The sequence below is a fragment of the Tachyglossus aculeatus genome (assembly GCF_015852505.1).
Source record: "Tachyglossus aculeatus isolate mTacAcu1 chromosome 12 unlocalized genomic scaffold, mTacAcu1.pri SUPER_6_unloc_1, whole genome shotgun sequence".
Classification (NCBI taxonomy): Eukaryota; Metazoa; Chordata; class Mammalia; order Monotremata; family Tachyglossidae; genus Tachyglossus; species Tachyglossus aculeatus.
This window is the reverse complement of record NW_024044828.1, coordinates 22,073,763-22,091,982: the sequence shown is the minus strand read 5'-3', so window position 1 is coordinate 22,091,982 and position 18,220 is coordinate 22,073,763. Positions and strand designations below refer to the sequence as shown.

General features: G+C 57.3%; 1 protein-coding gene across 2 annotated transcripts; it reads right to left on the bottom strand.

Annotated features, from left to right (window-relative positions):
- Positions 1–4,851: 4,851 nt before the first annotated feature.
- On the bottom strand, positions 4,852–17,930 carry KATNBL1 (katanin regulatory subunit B1 like 1). Of its 2 annotated transcripts, none has more exons than XM_038741288.1 (10): positions 17,878–17,930; positions 10,229–10,344; positions 9,381–9,421; positions 8,384–8,660; positions 7,451–7,569; positions 6,687–6,737; positions 6,504–6,593; positions 5,937–6,026; positions 5,334–5,427; positions 4,852–4,927 (listed from the first exon to the last, which is right to left on the bottom strand). In XM_038741288.1, the coding sequence occupies exons 2-10, from the start codon at positions 10,328–10,330 to the stop codon at positions 4,919–4,921; spliced, it is 873 nt and encodes a 290-aa protein (XP_038597216.1). In that variant the 5' UTR covers positions 10,331–10,344; positions 17,878–17,930; the 3' UTR covers positions 4,852–4,918. The 2 variants fall into 2 exon arrangements, with proteins under 2 accessions (XP_038597216.1, XP_038597215.1); XM_038741287.1 differs by having other exon boundaries at positions 4,862–4,951.
- Between the last annotated feature and the right edge of the window lie 290 nt (positions 17,931–18,220).

The following is an 18,220-nucleotide window of genomic DNA, read 5'->3' as shown; positions in this document are numbered from 1 at the left end:
GACGGCTTCTCCTCAGGCGGCCCGCTGACGTCACGCGCCGGACCGGAAGTGCTCCGGGGGCGCTCCCGGGAGCCCACCGGAAGAGAAGGCCGCGTTCGCCCTCCGACCCTTTCCCGGCCCAAAATGGCGCCGGCTCCCGAGCCTTTTCATTCATTCATTCATTCAATCGTATTTATGTTGCCATTATGTTGTTCAAGGCCCTACTGACAGCTCACCTCCTCCAGGAGGCCTTCCCAGACTGAGCCTCTTCCTTCCTCTCCCCCTCTCCATCTTACCTCCTTCCCTTCCCCACAGCACCTGTATATATGTTTGTACGTATTTATTACTCTATTTATTTATTTTACTTGTACCTATCTATTCTATTTATTCTATTTTGTTAGTATGTTTGGTTTTGTTCTCTGTCTCCCCCTCTTAGACTGTGAGCCCACTGTTGGGTAGGGACTGTCTCTAGATGTTGCCAACTTGAACTTCCCAAGCGCTTAGTACAGTGCTCTGCACACAGTAAGCGCTCAATAAATATGATTGATTGATTGATTGATTGCCTGCCTGCTGTGGGGACTGAGCCGCTGTCGAGCACGGGGCAGCAGTCCCACACACACCTTCCACAACCCAGGCCCGCCAGTTGGCCCCACGCCTTTTCATTCATTCAGTTGTATTTATGTTGCCAACTTGTACTTCCCAAGCGCTTAGTACAGTGCTCTGCACACAGTAAGCACTCAATAAATACGATTGATTGATTGTATTTATTGAGCAGTTACTGTGTGCGGGCCACCCCCCTTCTAATAATAATAATAATAATAATGATGGCATTTGTTAAGCGCTTACTATGTGCAAAGCACTGTCCTAAGCGCTGGGGGGGATACAAGGCGATCAGGTTGTCCCACGTGGGGCTCACAGTCATCATCCCCATTTTTACAGATGAGATAACTGAGGCCCAGAGAAGTGAAGTGACTTGCCCAAGGCCACACAGCAGACACATGGTGGAGCCAGAATTCGAACCCATGACCTCTGACTCCAAAGCCCGGGCTCTTTCCACTGAGCCACACTGCTTCTCGTATTGACTTCTAGACTGTGAGCCCACTGTTGGGTAGGGACCATCTCTCTATGTTGCCAACTTGGACTTCCCAAGCGCTTAGTACAGTGCTCTGCCCACAGTAAGTGCTCAATAAATACGATTGATTGATTGCCTCAGTTACCTCATCTGTAAAATGGGGATGAAGATTGTGAGCCCCATGTGGGACAACCTGCTTACCTTGTAACCTCCCCAGTGCTTAGTACAGTGCTCTGCACATTCATTCATTCATTCATTCAATCGTATTTATTGAGCACTTACTGTGTGCACAGCACTGTACTAAGCACTTGGGAAGTCCAAGTTGGCAAAATCTAGAAGACGGTCCCTACCCAACAGTGGGCTCACAGTCTAGAAGACTATGCCGCTATGGAACAAGAGGGATAATAATAATAATGATGGCACTTATTAAGCGCTTACTATGTGCAAAGCACTGTTCTAAGCGCTGGGGAGGGGGGGGGGGATACAAGATGATCAAGTTGTCCCATGTGGGGCTCACAGTCTTCATCCCCATTTTACAGATGAGGGAACTGAGGCTCTGAGAAGTTAAGTGATTTGCCCAAGGTCTCGAAGCAGACGTGTGGCGGAGTCGGGATTCAAACCCATGACCTGACTCCAAAGCTTGTGCTCTTGCCACTGAGCTACGCTGGGGTGACGATGATGGCATTTGTTAGGCGCTTACTATGTGCCAAGCGTCATTCTGAGCGCTGAGGTGGATACAAGTCATAAATAATAATAATGATGGCACTTATTAAGCGCTTACTATGTGCAAAGCACCGTTCTAAGCGCTAGGTAGGTTACAAGGTGATCAGGTTGTCCCACAGGGGGCTCACAGTTTTAATCCCCATTTTACAGATGAGGGAACTGAGGACCAGAGAAGTTAAGTGACTTGCCCAAAGTCACACAGCTAATTGGCAGAGCCGGTATTTGAACCCATGACCTCTGACTCCAAAGCCCACGCTCTTTCCACTGAGCCACGCTGCTTCTCTAGGTTGTCATCAGGTTGTCTCACATGAGGCCGACTTAAACCCCATTTTCCAGATGAGGTAACTGAGGTTACTTCTAGACTGTGAGCCCGCTGTTGGGTAGGGACTGTCTATGTTGCAAGCTTGTACTTCCCAAGCGCTTAGTACAGTGCTCTGCATGCAGTAAGCGCGCAATAAGTACGATTGAATGAATGAGGCACTGAGAAGTGAAGTGACTTGCCCCAAATCACACAGCAGGTAAGTGGCGGGGTCATGATTAGAACCCACAACCTCTGACTCCCAAGTTCAGGTTCTTTCCACTAAGCCATGTCGGGGTCGCCCCAGCCTCCTAGGACAGTGCGCCGCACCCCTTGGGCCTTCAGTGAACACTCCTGCCACCCTTTCTGTCACCTCACACTCTTCTCTCAACTCGTGTCTCAATCAACCTAGAACTCGGCCTCCGATCCTGCCTCCACCACGTCCCTGCGGGGCCACCTTCTGCAAGTCACTTCACTTTTCTGGGCCTCAATGACCTCGGCTGTGAAATGGGGATTAAAGCTGCACGCCCCACGTGGGACGTGGACTGTGCCCAACCTGATTAGCTTGCACCTCCCCCATCTCTTAATACGGTCCCTGATGCATAGTAAGCACTTAAATACCATTAAAATAGTAATATATTATTGTAATCCATGATTAGGTCTGTTGTTCTTGTACTCTCCCAAGCACTTAGTACAGTGCTCTGCACACAGCGCTCAATACGATTGGTTAGGTCATTTCCTCTTCTTCCACTCCCTGCTGCCACACCCTGCATACAGTGCTTTGCACATAGTAAGTTCTTAACAGATGCCATCATTATTATTATTATTCACACCTATTCACCCAAGCACTTCTACACATACCCCTAATTTATACTAATGTCTGTCTCCCCCTCTAGATTATAAACTCGTGAAGAAACATGTCTACCAACCCCATTATATTGTACTCTCCAAAATGCTTAGTCCAGTGCTCTGCACACAGCAAGTGCTCAATAAACACAATGGAGTTGATATTATCGTTACCATCATCATGCCTCGCTCCAACCCGGGCAGAAGGAAAGAGGCAGCGGCAGCGCGATACCCCGATAAAATGTCGACGGTAGTGAGGACGGTGGTTGGACTGTGAGGTCCCCGGCCCCTCATTCCTTTTTTTTTTTTAATTTGTTTTTATCCCTGCCCTTATCTTTTACTTTGGTTTTGTGTTCTTATTGTTCTACCCGTTTGTCCGGCCGATCTTTCTCCCTTCCCTCAAAGGCTGTGAGCCCCTTGGGTGCTTTTGAGTGTTTAACTTGCACCCGTGCTTTCTTACCAAGTGCTTAGCACACAGGGAGTGCCTATCACTGTGAGAGGTACAGACACAGCTACAGCTGCTTGTGCACTCATGTGTACACACCCATCCATCCACTCACAATCATGTGGACGTACCCATCCCCTCCACACGTGCCAGCACCCACAGAGATGCGCACGCATACACGCATACCCACCCACTCACTCACGCACACCCTCACGTGCCTTGGGCGGTGGCCACATGCCGCAGTGCCGAGTGATGGGATATTCCTCGGCCCGTGGCCATAGGCTCCGCTCGGATTTCCGAGCTCCAGGCAGGGCAGGGAGCGCGTGGATCCGTGCCCCTTTAGCAGCCGGTGGCATCCCAAGTCACCAGCCCCCAGGATGCAGCCTACTGTTGCTGAACTTTAAGGAGACAATCGGCTCCTGGGACCGGTGGGCGGGGAACACTGGGCCAGGTCCTCGTCCAGCTGCGCTCCCCGCTCCAGAACTGGGCTCCGGGTGGCGGGCAGGAAAGTTCCTCTGGGATGGACCGGGCCAGGCTACTCCCCGGCATCCGGGAGGACGGGAGTGGGGACCGAAGAACCAGATGCGGGCCGGTCGTGACAACGGGCCCCCCCGAAAGCAGAGCGACAGAGAGCGAGCAGGTTGGAACGAGGCACAGGATTGGGCCGAGTTCAAAAAGGAAAAAATATAGAAATATTTACTCGGCTGACAGTAGCTTAGACGCTCCAGAGGAGAAATGATCAGTACTCCAAATACAATAATAAAAAATGGCTGGCTGTAAGGCAGCCACCTCCTGCAGGGGCACTGCCAGGGATTGTGGGCATCCAAGCGCCCGTTCAGCCGTGGTCTAGGAGGGTCGGGGTGCTGGCAGCAGCAGAGGGCAAAGAATCCCATCGACACGTTTCTAAACGGGAGGAGCAGGCTCCCCCTGCTCCCCGCAGATGCCACTTGAGCCCGCTCGGACACGGTGGCTTCGACGCCGGCTTTTCTCCCGCCGGACACAAGCGATTAAGGCATCACGCCGGACACAGAGTCACCCCGGTGCCTCTCCAGACGGGATCGGGCAAGAGCGACGCCTTATGTAGTGTTCTCTGGAGCAGCACAACCTGCGACGCAGTCTGTGCGGGGACCTCTCCGAGGCGTTCCGCGCGACGTGTCCCGCGTCTGTATTTTGGCCGCGGGATCGCGCCCCACCCCTCGCACGAGGCTCAGGGTCGCGTCGAGACCCGGCTGCACTTCCGGGGTACTTCCAAGTCCACGGGGGCATCCCGGAATCAACAGCCGGAGCAGCAGGAGTGGACGCTTTTCACAGTGCACGTTGGCCGCCCCGGTGAAGCCAGAGCCGGCCCAGACGGACATTCCCCACTTCAATGTGAAGCAGCTGGTTCGCGGTTCGTCGGTGGCTCTGGGGGCAGAACTGGGGTGGCGGGGGGGGGAACGGCGGGTGGCCTCAGACCCCTCCTCCGCTCGCAGCTCTCCAAAGAGGCGTCTTTTGGAGACCGGGCGGTCTAGGGATATTGGAAACAGACGGGTGCTCCCCCGGCCTCCGAGCCTCCTCAGTGCAGCTGCAATAAATACGCATCGACATCCTTGGAGGAGAGAGACACATGGGGTCAGGCACCTGGGGATTCCACTTGGGGTTTCCATGGCGTCTGTCCCCCGGGCGGGGGGGGTGGCCACTGTGCCAGGGGCCAGTGCCAGCCCGCGTCCCGGCCCCAGACGCCGATCCCACGACACGTTTCCCCAGCGGCGGGCTCTGTTCGCCCGCTGTGGTCTGCCCGGCCCCGGGGCCCTTCTCAGGGAAGATGTTCAGAATCGGCTGATGCCAGGGGGTGGAAAGGCGGGCAGGGCAAAGGGCAACGGCAGCTTGGGACCGTCGTAGAGTCTGCCTGCCCCGTTGGAGTCTCGGCTGCAAGAGCGTTACCTAAGCCGAGCTACCAGGGACGGCAGCGGCGTGGAGATGTGCGTTACCTTAGCTATATTACCAGTGTATCCTGGAACCAGAGTGAGGTGGCTTTCCTGTTCCCACAATCCACTCAGTTGCTGCTTTAAAATCTGCACGTTTCTAGAAGAGACAACGAGGGCGCTGCGGTGAGGTGGGGGCGTTGACCTGGAGGGTCCGGAGGGCCGGGACCACGTGCAGCAGGGGCTCTGAGCAGCCAGTCACCACCAATGGAAAGTCTCGGCGCCGGGGGGAAAGATGTCGGAACTGAGTGGAACTGAGCAGAACCATACCGGTTCCAGCCTGGCTCCCGCAGACAAGCACGGTGGCTCCGGATGGCCCGGGGATCGGGACCGGCATGGAGCCGCCTGGGCGCAGCATAGGGGTGGGCAGGAGGGTGGGGTGGGAGAATAGAAACGGGAGGTGGGGGGGACCCGTACTCCCACCCCACCCACTCTCCCGCCGCACACAAGCCGGCACATCCCAGAGCGGGCCCGGAGGCCAGCTGGCTTCGGCGGACTCGGTCTGGGAACCCTCTTTCTGGGAACGAGAAAGCCCTCGGGGGTGAACTCCCTGACCCTGGCTGCCGGGTGACGCCACCACGAGAAGCGGGCAGCCACTGGGATACTCACCCATCCTTGGCCACGTCGGCCCCGGAGGACAGCTCGGACCACCAGCGCTTTATGACCGCCTGGAGCCAGTTGAGACCGACTACCACGTATCTGCAACCAAACGCATCCCCCGGCTAGCACCGGCTCCTCCCTGACTCCGCGACGGCGAGCGGGGAAGAGGGAGAGCGGGGCCTGGGCGGCTTCTCGGCAGCCAGAAGAGTGGCCGGCCGACTAGCCGGGCCCGGGAGAGCCAGACCCATTGTGCGGCGAGCCCCTGCCCTGTGTGAAGGGTGAGCGTGGCTGTCCCCAGATCTCTCGAGCCCCATCGGGAGCTCCTTCTGCTCCCCCTCCGAGCCAGGCCCTGCCCGACGATTCGTAGGCTGACGCTCCATCCGGTCAACTGACCCCTTAACCAGTCTCCGCCTCCCCCCCGCCCCAGAAAGCGCATCGGGCACTGAGCTCGGCAGGTTCCAAAATGGGGGGCCGGGGTACAGAATCACGACGAGCCATGTGCCGGTGACCAAGCCCACCCCAGCCAATGCCAGGCTCTCGTGCCCAGAGGGCAGGGGCTGCCACGGGGAGACTCACTCTTCGAATTTGCTTTTAAGCAATGATTTCACTAGAGGTAACAGATCCACACAGCAGCCGAGGGAGATGGCTTGTTTCTCTTCCTGCAAACTAGAGAGGGGAGAGACATCCAGTTACCGCTGCCTCGCCAGGCCGGATGGCCTCCCCTGCCCCGCCCCACCCTGGGAGGGGGCCACGACCAACCTGCTGGTGAGCACGGGGAGACAGTCCACCACCACGCCGAGGTCCTCTATCCTGCAGGCCGGAAGGAAGAGCCAGGCTCAGGGTCCGGCACCGGTCCCGGCGAGCACCCCCCCTCCCCACTACAGGTGGAAACTGCTTCTCCTGGGTCCTGGCGAAGGGGAACTCCTTGTGCCACAGGTGGGGAACCCATCAAGAGAGAGTGACCCACGGTCCACCGGACCTAACGGGGGGACGGAGCACTTTTCTGAGCACCTACTGAGTGTGGAGCACTGTCCCGGGTGTTTGGGAGAGTACAGCAGCAGCAAGAATCCCCTGCCTTGCCCTCCAAGAGGTTTCCTCCAAGTGTAAGCTCCCCAAATCAGTCAGTAAGTCACTCAGTCGGATTTACTGAGCGCTTACTGTGCGCAGGGCACTACACTAGGCGCTTGGGAGAGCAAAATAACAGCAATCAGATATTTCCTGCCCACAACGAGCGTATGGTCTAGAAGGCAGGGAAGGTGCCTTCTAACTCTACTGGGCTCTCCCGTGTGCTTAGGGCAGGGTTCTGCTCCCAGCAGGTGCTCAGGAAGCTCTGCCGATGGGCTGACGGTGGCCTCCCTGGGGGAGTCGAGGCCTCAGAATTCATCACGGGGAGCTGGGTTCCAGGTGGCAGGGCACTTCTGGGCCGGTTGGTCAAGGGCCGGGTAGAGGGCTGCCCCTCGGGCTCTCCGAGATCGGCTCGGAGGGCAGGGAACCCAGCCAGCCAGACGAGCAAACCGATTTACCTCACCAAGTAGGCTACCAGCTCACTTATACTTCTCTTCCTCCAGAAGGTTAAAGCTACATTCAGTCGCAGATTTCTGCTGAAGAGGACTTGGGCCATCGTCTCGTGGTCCTGAGACACCTGTAACGCCGGACGGGACCCCCACGTTGGCCAGAATGAGAGACCATGCCCCTCAGGTAGATTCGCCAAGCACAGCCCCACAGAGGGCACCCCCCCAGACAGTGCTGACCTCCGCCCGCGGCGCGATGGGAATCCGGAGCCCCGGGGTTCCAGTACCGGCTCTTCCCCACGCTGGCTGAGGAACCTCGGGCAAGTCACGCGACCGCCCGTGGTCTCTGTAAAATGGGGACCCTGATCCCTGCCCGGCCCGGACTCTCAGGGCTGCCGCGAGGATCAAATGGCTCCAGGTAGGAGGAAACCCAAGCTGACAAAAGGCAGGAGGAAGAGCCTTGGGCTCCTGCCCTGGCCAGGCTGATGCTGGTGACTGGGGGGGCGGCTGGGGAGACGGTGGGGGACTCTTTGGCCTGACTTGCCCTTGATTGGGTCAGTCGGGCTCCCGGGGACCCCACGGGGAGGAGGTGTGAGAGTAAGGCCCATCTGGCCTTGGCTCCAAGGGCCACCAACCTGTCCGCTTCCCCAGCCTCGGTCCAACCAATGTGGCCGAACACACCGATGAGAGGGTGCCACAAGGCAGCTTAGGAGCCACGGGAGCTCTCGGGCCCCTCTGCCTTTGGCTACTTAAAGCCGCCCTGCCAGGCCAACCGGCTGCAGCCAGTGGGCTTCAGGAGGGCAGCTGGGGACCGACTAAGGCCATGGGAGTGTGTGTGGTGGGGAACGGAGGGAGTGGAGCTGGGAGCTGCAGACACGGATGCCCTGGGCCCTGCCCACCCAGGGGAGGAGGGAGTGGTGAGCGCGGTGCCCGGGGAGGCCTCACCTCAGAGAAAAAGCTGCTGTACTTGGACGAGGGGCTCTCGGTCTGGGCCACGCTCGAGTCGCTGGGGCCGAGGCCCGGCGCCCGGACATCTTGGCGCAGCTTGTCGGCCAGGGGCCCCGCGCAAGCCAGCTCGTTCTCCTTGTTGGCCATGACCCGGGACCTGCCCCCGGGAGATGCTGCTTTTCTAGAGCGGGGGCTCGGAAAGTGGCGACGACCTCTCCTGTGGCTCCCCGCTTTGGGCGCTTTGTTTGGGCTTCTCACGGCTCGACCGGCGGGTCTGTGGGAGGAAGCGGTCCTGTGAGACCCGAGTGAGCGGGAGTGAAGGGGGGAAAAGAGTGGAATCCTGGCCCCAGGAGACCAGGGTGAATGAGTGGGGTCGGGAGAATCTCAGCCCCATGAGGCCAGAGAGAGAGGAGATACCAATAATAATTATGGTATTTGTTAACCGCTTTATGTGCCAGGCACTGTCATATGGGTCAGAGTCAGATGGGTCAGGGGAGCCTCGGCAGAGAGAAAGAGACAGACAGATGGACAGACAGGGTTCAGGGGAGGCCCAGCCCGGTAAAATCTGAGCAAGAGAGGGCCACGAGAAGGGGCCGGGGGAGCAAGCTCAGGTCGGGGCTTCTTTTACTTTCCCAGGCCTGGGGCCATCTTGCTCCCTGCTCCTAAAATTGCCTGGACAATGTTTCTGTTATCAAGGTGATGCAGGTCATGTCCCCGGAACAGGGGTCAAGGCAGGGCACATTGGCCAGTGGGGTCTGAACAATCAACCGGTCTTATTTATAGAGTGCTTACTGTGTGCACAACACTGGACTAGGCACTGACTTGCCCTCATTCACTTGGCTACAAAAGTCCTACCACCGAGCCATCCCTGACCCATTTCCTCTCTTCTCCATTCCCCGCTGCCTGTACTGCCCACCCTCCGGGCCTTCCCCTCCTCCCTGCCCGCCACTCCTCACCGGGCGTGGTCCCCGCAGTCGGGAGAAGCATCTCTTACCTATGTGTGTACGAAGCCAGCTGTTTTGGAGCTCTCTTACCCTGTCAACCAAAGATAAGAATTGGCCGCAAGATCCCCCGAAATGGAAGCGCGCCCCTAGGCCGGCCAACGGGCCACTCCGGCATCCACGGAGGACACCTGCAGGAGCACCGCCTTCCCCATTCACTACCCCAAGGCTTCAGTGGGCAGAACCTTCTAGACTGTGAGCCCACTGTTGGGTAGGGACTGTCTCTATATGTTGCCAACTTGTACTTCCCAAGCGCTAAGTACAGTGCTCTGCACACAGTAAGCGCTCAATTAATACAATTGAATGAATGAATGAATGAATGAACGAGTACCACTGTGGACCTCCTCCCCGGCCCCCCAGGCCCCCTGGCACCCGACAGTGTGGCCATCGGGACCCGCTGAGTCTGGGAGGAAAACCAGGGCCTGCTTGTGCGCCTCGGCCGGCAGGGTGGCAAAGACTCCAGTTCCGAAGCCGGAGCAGACCACCGACCCAGAAGGAGCCCGTCGGCCTATCGAGGTACCAAGCCGCCATGGGGGATACTTTCCTCGAGACCCCCTCCGCGCCAAGCGGTCCCGCTCAAAGCTTGGAGGCATTCTGAGCCCCAGGAAGGCCGAGGGGACCAGAATCATGAGTACCGGCTGAGTGCCAGTTGTGCACAGAGCGCTTTCCTCAGCTCTTTAGTAGAGTGTGATAGAGCCAGCCGGCACGATTCCCGCCCTCGAGGAGCTGAACGTGTGGCAATAAACGGCCCCCGCAGCTGTTACAACCAAGCAGCCGGACCCCAGCTGGTAGCCCCCGAGACCCAAGGGCCTGGCAGAGCTCGGCCAAACCGTCCACTCACCTCCTTCATGATCTTGCGAGGGAATCGCGAGGCCCTTTTTCTAAGGAGATGGTGGTCCTGCAGAGGGTTCCGTTTCCAATCATGGTGAGGTTCAGATGCCATACTCCCAGAAGGCCCTGGCGGGGGGGGGGGGACAGCGAACAGTGGACAATAGTGTTGACAAAGCAGACCGCGGCCCGGTGGGCCAGCCCACCCATACCCCAACCACGGGGCCTGGTCAATGCACAGCCTGAACGCGGTGGGCATGGGGGCATCCGGCAGAAGGTGGGTGTCGGGTTGGAGAGTGCTCCGAGGAAGGGCAGCGGCCGCCGGCAGGAGGGCCGGTCTGGGCAAGGGGCTCGTCCCGGTCCAGGAGTGCAGAGCACAGGAGACCCATCAGATGCTTGTTAGCCCTGCAGTGCGGTGTTGGCCAAACTGTGAAGCCCAGAGAGGGCTAGTGTACAGCAAATGGAGTCGACCATCGGGGGGCACCTCCTGGCTGGTCCCACGGAGGGGTGGGGGGCCTGTGCCCTGCTGGGCTGCTCCAGGCCGGGCACGTTGTCACCATCGGTGCCCCTCGGGCCTGGAGTCCCTCTCCTACCGACCCTCATAGGTCAGCCCCGGCCCGGCTTTTCCTCTCCCTCGGAGGGGGCTCTGGGCACTCAGCCCGAGGACCGTCGGCCGGGACAGTGGCGAGCTAGATCCCTCTGCGCCTTCCCAGGAGAGGCCGCCCGGCCCGGCCCCTGCCCCGTCCGGCCTTCCCATCAGCCCCTTTCCCAGCCCGGGAAGGGGACACAAGCTGTGCGAGGGCCCCTCCACCTTCGTGGCCGGGGACGGCTGCGGTGGCTGTCGGACCGCGCGGGGTCTGACTCACTCGCTCCTCCCCGGGGTGGGGGCGGGGGAGGGGGGAACTCAGCGTGGAGGAATGGGGCATGTCAGGACCTGGTCCCCACCCCCCTCCCCGTCCCTCACACAGCGCCACCAGGCCTGCTTCTCCACGGCCTCTCCCTCTGCTTCCGTGCCAGCAGCGGGTTGGGATGGGGGGGATTCAGCTCAACGGCCTCCCCTTCTCGTCCTTCCTGAGAGGGGGAGGGTGGCGGTGAGCCCCTAGGGGAGGACGGACGGGGTCCATCTGTTTGCCTGCCCCGTTCTTTTTCCGCCCCCAGGAAAAGAGAGAAATGCAACAGGAATGAGAATCTGGAATTCCTGCGACCGAATCCAATTTAATCCCCTCCAAGTCTCTGTAGCCGTGAAAGAGCCAGTGCCCGGACTGAACTCTAAGCAATCAGCTCCCAAAGGGGCTGACGATCTGCCCGCCCTGAGCACGGGTTCCCCGGGGGTGATCGCACAAGGAAGAAAGAAGAATTGTGGCTTTTGGTTAAGCGCGTACTATATGCCAAGCACTGTTCTAAGTTCTGGGTAGATACAAGCTAATCAGGTCTCACATGGGGCTCACAGTCTAAGTAGGAGGGAGAACAGGGCTTGAATCTCCATTTTGCATATGAGGGAACTGAGGCACAGAGATGTGAAGTGACTTGCCCGAGGTCACACGGCAGGAAGTGGCAGAGCAGAGATTAGAACTCAGGTCCTCTGACTCTCAGGCCTGGGCTCTTTCCACTAGGCCACTCTGTTCCCCGAGGACCTACCAACTCCCTAGGCCTGTTTGCACAACAGCCCGATCTTGCCGGCCGGCAAACTCCCTGGGTCAGGGCCTGTGGGGGGGAAGCTGGTGAGAGGAGGCCAGGGGCCCTTCCCTGGAGGCCATGACCAACGCGGCACCATCTGGAGGTCTCTGGGAAGCAGAAGTCACTACAAACGGGCCCGTGCAATGCTTGGCCATCCATGGGAGGGACCAACAGCCTCCCTTCCTCCTCGGCCCAAGACTCAAAGCAGAACTGGCCCATTCCTGGGTCCCTCCTCCCACGGGAAGGCCGGCACGCAGAGGAAAAGAGGGTTGGAGGCACAGGGCGGCTCCATGATCCTCGTTCCTGGCACAGACCCATGGGGAATGCTGCTCTTTCCTGCATGCCAATGCTCACACCCACCTCCCTGCCTGTGGCATCCTCTCCCCTTAGGGCTGCTCCCCCCACCCCCACACAATCACTTCTGACCCCACTATGACCCCCAACCCCAATTACCATCCCACAACTCCTATGGTCCAGGCCCACTCCCCAAATCTCCCACCAGTAAGCCCTGCTACCCTGGTCCCCTGGAAAACGCACTGCCCATTTGTCCGCAGGCCTGGATGGGGACTACGAGTTCCTGGGCTCTCAAGCTGGAGACCAGAGGCAAAATCATTTGCCCCCAGAAGTGGCCAAACCAAGATCCTGACCAACGGGTCTCGGGCTTCCTGCCGGCGGCTTAGCCCGGGAGGTGACCCCTCCATAGGATAGGGCCTTTCTGTGGGAAACGCCCCCAGGAAGCCCACCAGTACCAGCTTGGGAAAAGAACGGTATCGGTGAGCGTGTGAGGCAGAGTTCTTAAGAGCCTTTATTCCGGGCCCATTCCACAGATGTTTCTCTGGAGACTAAACATCTCAGTTCCCAAAATCCCCCCGGCAACATCAGATGATAGTTGAGGCCGGGGAGGGGGTCCAAGGTCCATGGGACCGCCTTCCCACCGGCCGGCTTCCAGGCCCCTTGACGCTCGCCCACCACCAAATTCCAGCTTCGGCCTGGTTCCTGCTCCCCCCGGCTCCCCTGCCCATCATGCCCAGAAAGGGCCGGGGGAGAAATCAATGGACAATAAGACCGAGGCAGAAGAATTTCATCTCTGACCACAGTAAACGACCGCTAAGTACGACGATTCTTCCCCATCTCCTCCCCCAGCTCTCGGTCCACACGGGTCACCGCTGGAGCAACGTTCCTTCTCTTCTCCAGTCTCGGTACAGATCTCCAGCCCGGCCCGAGGACTGCCGGGAGACCGGCATCTGCTCCGGCCAAAGCAAATCACATTAGTACAGTGCTCTGCACACAGTAAGCGCTCAATAAATACGACTGATGATTTGGGGAAGGGCAGGGCCGGCTAAGCCGACAGGCAGGCGGTTCGAGTGGGGGCCGCCTGGGAGTTCCTGGCCTGCCCGGGCTCTCCTCGCTGGTCCTCGGTAGCCCCAGCCCCCTACGGCTGGAAGGATCATTCACTTGAAAGAACTGGACACCCCCTGGTCCCCTCGATCAGGGTGAGAGAAAATCCTCGCCCACGCGGGCACGCAGCTGGGAGCTAAGGCTTTCCCTCAGGCCCACCCGCAGGGGACTCACGAGCACCCACGGTGGGCAATGCCCTGGGCTGGTGCTTGGGAAGCCCAAGATTTGATCCCTGCCCGCAAGGTGCTTTCACTCTCCCAGGGGAGAAGCCTTTCTTTCCAACCCTGAGGGAAAGAACTCTGTGATGGCCCTCAGGGAGGTGATGGGGAGCTTGTGGGATGGGAAAAGAGCCCCCGGGACCTCTGGGAGGGTGGGGCTCCCCGTCCCCGGGGCCACCAGGCCGCCTCCTCGTGCCGGCCAGCATCGGAGGGTTTGCTCCGGCAGGACTTCCGAGAGCCCTTTCCACCCGGCCTGCTTAGGGCCTCTCCGCTTCCCCAGCCCAGCCACGGCTGCCCCTCGGAGTTGAGGAGGGCGGGCGGCGTCCTCTGTACCGCCGAGGCTGGAAGGCCCAAATCAGAGGCACCTCGAGGTCGGGCAGAGCGACTGGAAGTGGCTGCCACTGGGATGAATTCCGCTCCTCCGCCGCCTGCTGTCTAGAACATGGCCTCCAGAGCCCACTTTGCAAGGCAGGGAGATTCCTCCCGTTTAACCAGTCCCCGGAGACGCCCTGGGTCCCATTCAACATGTGGAATAAAAGCTGTACACACAAAATCCAAATCACCTGTGATGGCGGCAGCGGCAAGATTTAGAGAGCGGCTCCTGAGTGCCGGCCACTCGATTCAGCGCCTGGGAGGATCCAGAGGACCTCCTCAAAAGTGGCCCCGAGCAAGCGACCAGCTGAATAAACTTCCTGAGGTTCAACAAACCTCCTGCGGAGAGGAAGGAGGAGGAGGAAGAGGGGCCAGGAACTCAGACTCTTTCTTTAAAGGGAAGGGTGCCATCAAAGAATTTCTCCAGAGGAACACAACCGATCAAAGCGATTCTATTTCTTCAGCTCAGAAACCTAGGAATAAAATGCCTCAAGAGCTTGACCACGATTCTCTCTGGGAGACTGCAGGCAAGTCACTTCACCTCTTTGGGCCTCAGTCTGTTCATCTGTAAAATGAGCTTAGGTCCCTGCTCTCCCTCCTTCGAGGCTGAGCGTCCCATGGGGGACAATGACGGAGGCCGGTCAGACATTCCTGTGTAGGCCCAGCACTTAGCCCAGGGCAGGCGCTGAATCCATATCACGGTTATTAGGATGGGATGGTTCAGTTGCGGGCTACCGGGGGCTGCCTGGGGATCCAGCTGCCACATGAGAAGCAGCATGGCTCAGCAGAAAGAACGCGGGCTTTGGAGTCAGAGGTCATGGGTTCAAATCCCGGCTCCACCAATTGTCAGCTGTGTGACTTTGGGCAAGTCACAACTTCTCTGGGCCTCAGTTACCTCATCTGCAGAATGGGGATTAAGATTGTGAGCCCCACGTGGGACAACCTTATCACCCTGTATCTCCCCAGCGCTTAGAACAGTGCTTTGCACATAGTAAGCGCTTAACAAATACCATCATTATTATTATTATTATTATTATTATTATTATGACAACCGGTGGGAGCTGGTCACCTTTGTATCTTCTCCCATCCGGGCAATGCCAAGGACTACGCATGCCAAGGCTCCCCGCTGGGAAGGCAGGTGAACACTGCTGTCCCTGGCTCTCCCCAAGCCCAGGAGCCTCACCAGAAATGGATAAAAGTGTGTCCTTGAAACTGATGCAAAATAGCCAGATGCCCATTTGATCGGGCAGGAGAAAAAAAAGAGAGTCAAATCATTCCCTGCCTGCTGTATGACTAAATCTATAATAATGGCAAAGCAGTGTGGCTCAGTGTAAAGAGCATGGGCTTTGGAGTCGGAGGTCATGGGTTCAAATCCCCGCTCCACCAACTGTCAGCTGTGTGACTTTGGGCGAGTCACTTAACTTCTCTGGGCCTCATCTGTAAAATGGGGATTAAGATTGCAGTGTGGCTCCGTGGAAAGAGCCCGGGCTTTGGAGTCAGAGATCATGGGTTCAAATCCCAGCTCCACCACTTGTCAGCTGGGTGACTTTGGGCAAGTCACTTCACTTCTCTGGGCCTCAGTTCCCTCATCTGTAAAATGGGGATGAGGATTGTGAGCCCCCGTGGGACAACCTCCCAAGCGCTTAGAACAGTGCTTTGCACATAGTAAGGGCTTAATAAATGCTAAAATGCTATTTATTTTATTTTGTTAATATGTTTGGTTTTGTTCTCCGTCTCCCCCTTCTAGACTGTGAGCCCACTGTTGGGTAGGGACTGTCTCTAGATGTTGCCAACTTGTACTTCCCAAGCACTTAGTACAGTGCTCTGCACACAGTAAGCGCTCAATAAATACGACTGATTAAAATTAAAAGATTGTGAGCCGCCCGTGGGACAGCCTGATCACTTGTAACCTCCCCAGTGCTTAGAATAGTGCTTTGCCCAAAGTAAGCGCTTAATAAATGCCATTATTATTATTATTAATAATCACAGCCAATGTGTGTGTGTGTGCATTGCATGTGGCAGGGGTGAGGAGGCAAAGTTCTGGCCAGTTTTAATTCTCGATTCAAAGCCCATTTACTGTGGAATGTGCTGCTGTAGCTTATTTTTAGCCAAACCCGGCAGCAGGCAGGGCCTTCGGGACACAAGACTGCAGGCAGTAAGGATGTATACGCGCAGATACACAGACAGACACGCAGTCGCCGGATGATGGGATCCATATATAGCAGCCGGTCTGGGCGCTGCGTGCAGACACGGAGGGACGAGGGGCTCCGGACTCCTTCCATTAAAGGCCAGTCCCCAATTCCCGGCCTAGCAGTTCCTGGAGGCGCCGATCCCAACCCCGACGGCTCCCGGGACCCCGGGTGGGAAAGGGGCAGGAAGGGCCTTCATGCTTAGTCCAGTGCTCTGCACACAGTAAGCGCTCAATAAATCTTCTAGGCTGTGAGCCCGCTGTTGGGTAGGGACCGTCTCTATATGTTGCCAACTTGGACTTCCCAAGCGCTTAGTACAGTGCTCTGCACACAGTAAGCGCTCAATAAATACAATTGAAAGAATGAATGACCGTCTCTATATGTTGCCAACTTGGACTTCCCAAGTGCTTAGTACAGTGCTCTGCACACAGTAAGCGCTCAATAAATACAATTGAAAGAATGAACGACCGTCTCTATATGGTGCCAACTTGTACTTCCCAAGCTCTGCACACAGTAAGCGCTCAACAAATCTTCTAGACTGTGAGCCCGCTGTTGGGTAGGGACCGTCTCTATATGTCGCCAACTTGGACTTCCCAAGCGCTTAGTACAGTGCTCTGCACACAGTAAGCACTCAATAAATACAATTGAAAGAATGAATGACCGTCTCTATACGGTGCCAACTTGTACTTCCCAAGCTCTGCACACAGTAAGCACTCAATAAATACGGTGAATGAATGAATAAATACGATTGAATGAATGAAAGAAGCAGCGTGGCTCAGTGGAAAGAGCCCAGGCTTGGGAGTCAGAGGTCATGGGTTCAAATCCCGGCTCCGCCACTTGTCAGCTGTGAGACTTTGGGCAAGTCACTACACTTCTCCGGGCCTCAGTTCCCTCATCTGGAAAATGGGGATGAAGACTGTGAGCCCCCCGTGGGACAACCTGATCACCTTGTATCCCCCCAGCGCTTAGCACAGTGCTTTCATTCATTCATTCAATCGTATTTATTGAGCGCTTACTGTGTGCAGAGCACTGAACTATGCGCTTGGGAAGTCCAAGTTGGCAACATATAGAGACAGTCCCTACCCAACAGTGGGCTCACAGTCTAGAAGGGGGAGACATAGAACAAAATCAATCAATCGTATTTATTGAGCGCTTACTGTGTGCAGAGCACTGTACTAAGCGCTTGGGAAGTACAAGCTGGCAACATCTAGAGACAGTCCCTACCCAACAGCGGGCTCACAGTCTAGAAGGGGGAGACAGACAACAAAACCAAACACATTAACAAAATAAAATAAATAGAATAGATATGTACAAGTAAAATAGAGTAATAACTATGTACAAACATCTATCCAGGTGCTCTGGGGAAGGGAAGGGGGTAAGGCGGGGAGGGATGGAGGAGGAGAGGAAGGAGGGGGCTCAGTGTGGGAAGGCCTCCTGGAGGAGGTGAGCGCTCAGTAATAATGGTGGTGTTTGTTAAGCGCTTACTATGTAGGGTCAATCAATCAATCAATCGTATTTATTGAGCGCTTACTGTGTGCAGAGCACTGGACTATGCGCTTGGGAAGTCCAAGTTGGCAACATCTAGAGACAGTCCCTACCCAACAGTGGGCTCACAGTCTAGAAGGGGGAGACAGACAACAAAACCAAACACATTAACAAAATAAAATAAATAGAATAGATATGTACAAGATGAATAAATAAATAAAAAGAGTAATAAATCTGTACAAACACAGACCGAGAGGCAGGAGGGGAAGGGGCCGGAAAGGTGGGTGAAAGGGGAGGAGGCCCAGGCCAGGCCCGGCACTCACCGGCGGCTCATGGTCCCGCGGCGGCTCAGCTCCAGGGCAGCAGGGCGTCGGGCCGTCGGGGGGCGGGCGGGCGGGGGGCTAGAGCGTCCCACCGCGTCCTAGAGCGTCTCCCCCAGGCCGGGGCCCAGGCCCTCAGCCGGCGCCATTCAAACAGCGCCGCACGGCCTGCCGGGATAGCTCCCCCCCCTCGCTCCCGGCCCTCCGCCCCTGCGCCGGGGGGGGGGGGGGCCCTCCTACTGCGCAGGCTCCGACCCCGGCTCGCCCCACAGCGCCCCCTCCCCGTCTCCCCGAAGCATCGCACCACTGCTGCCTTCTCGATGCGGGGAGGCGGAGCTGTTTGTTT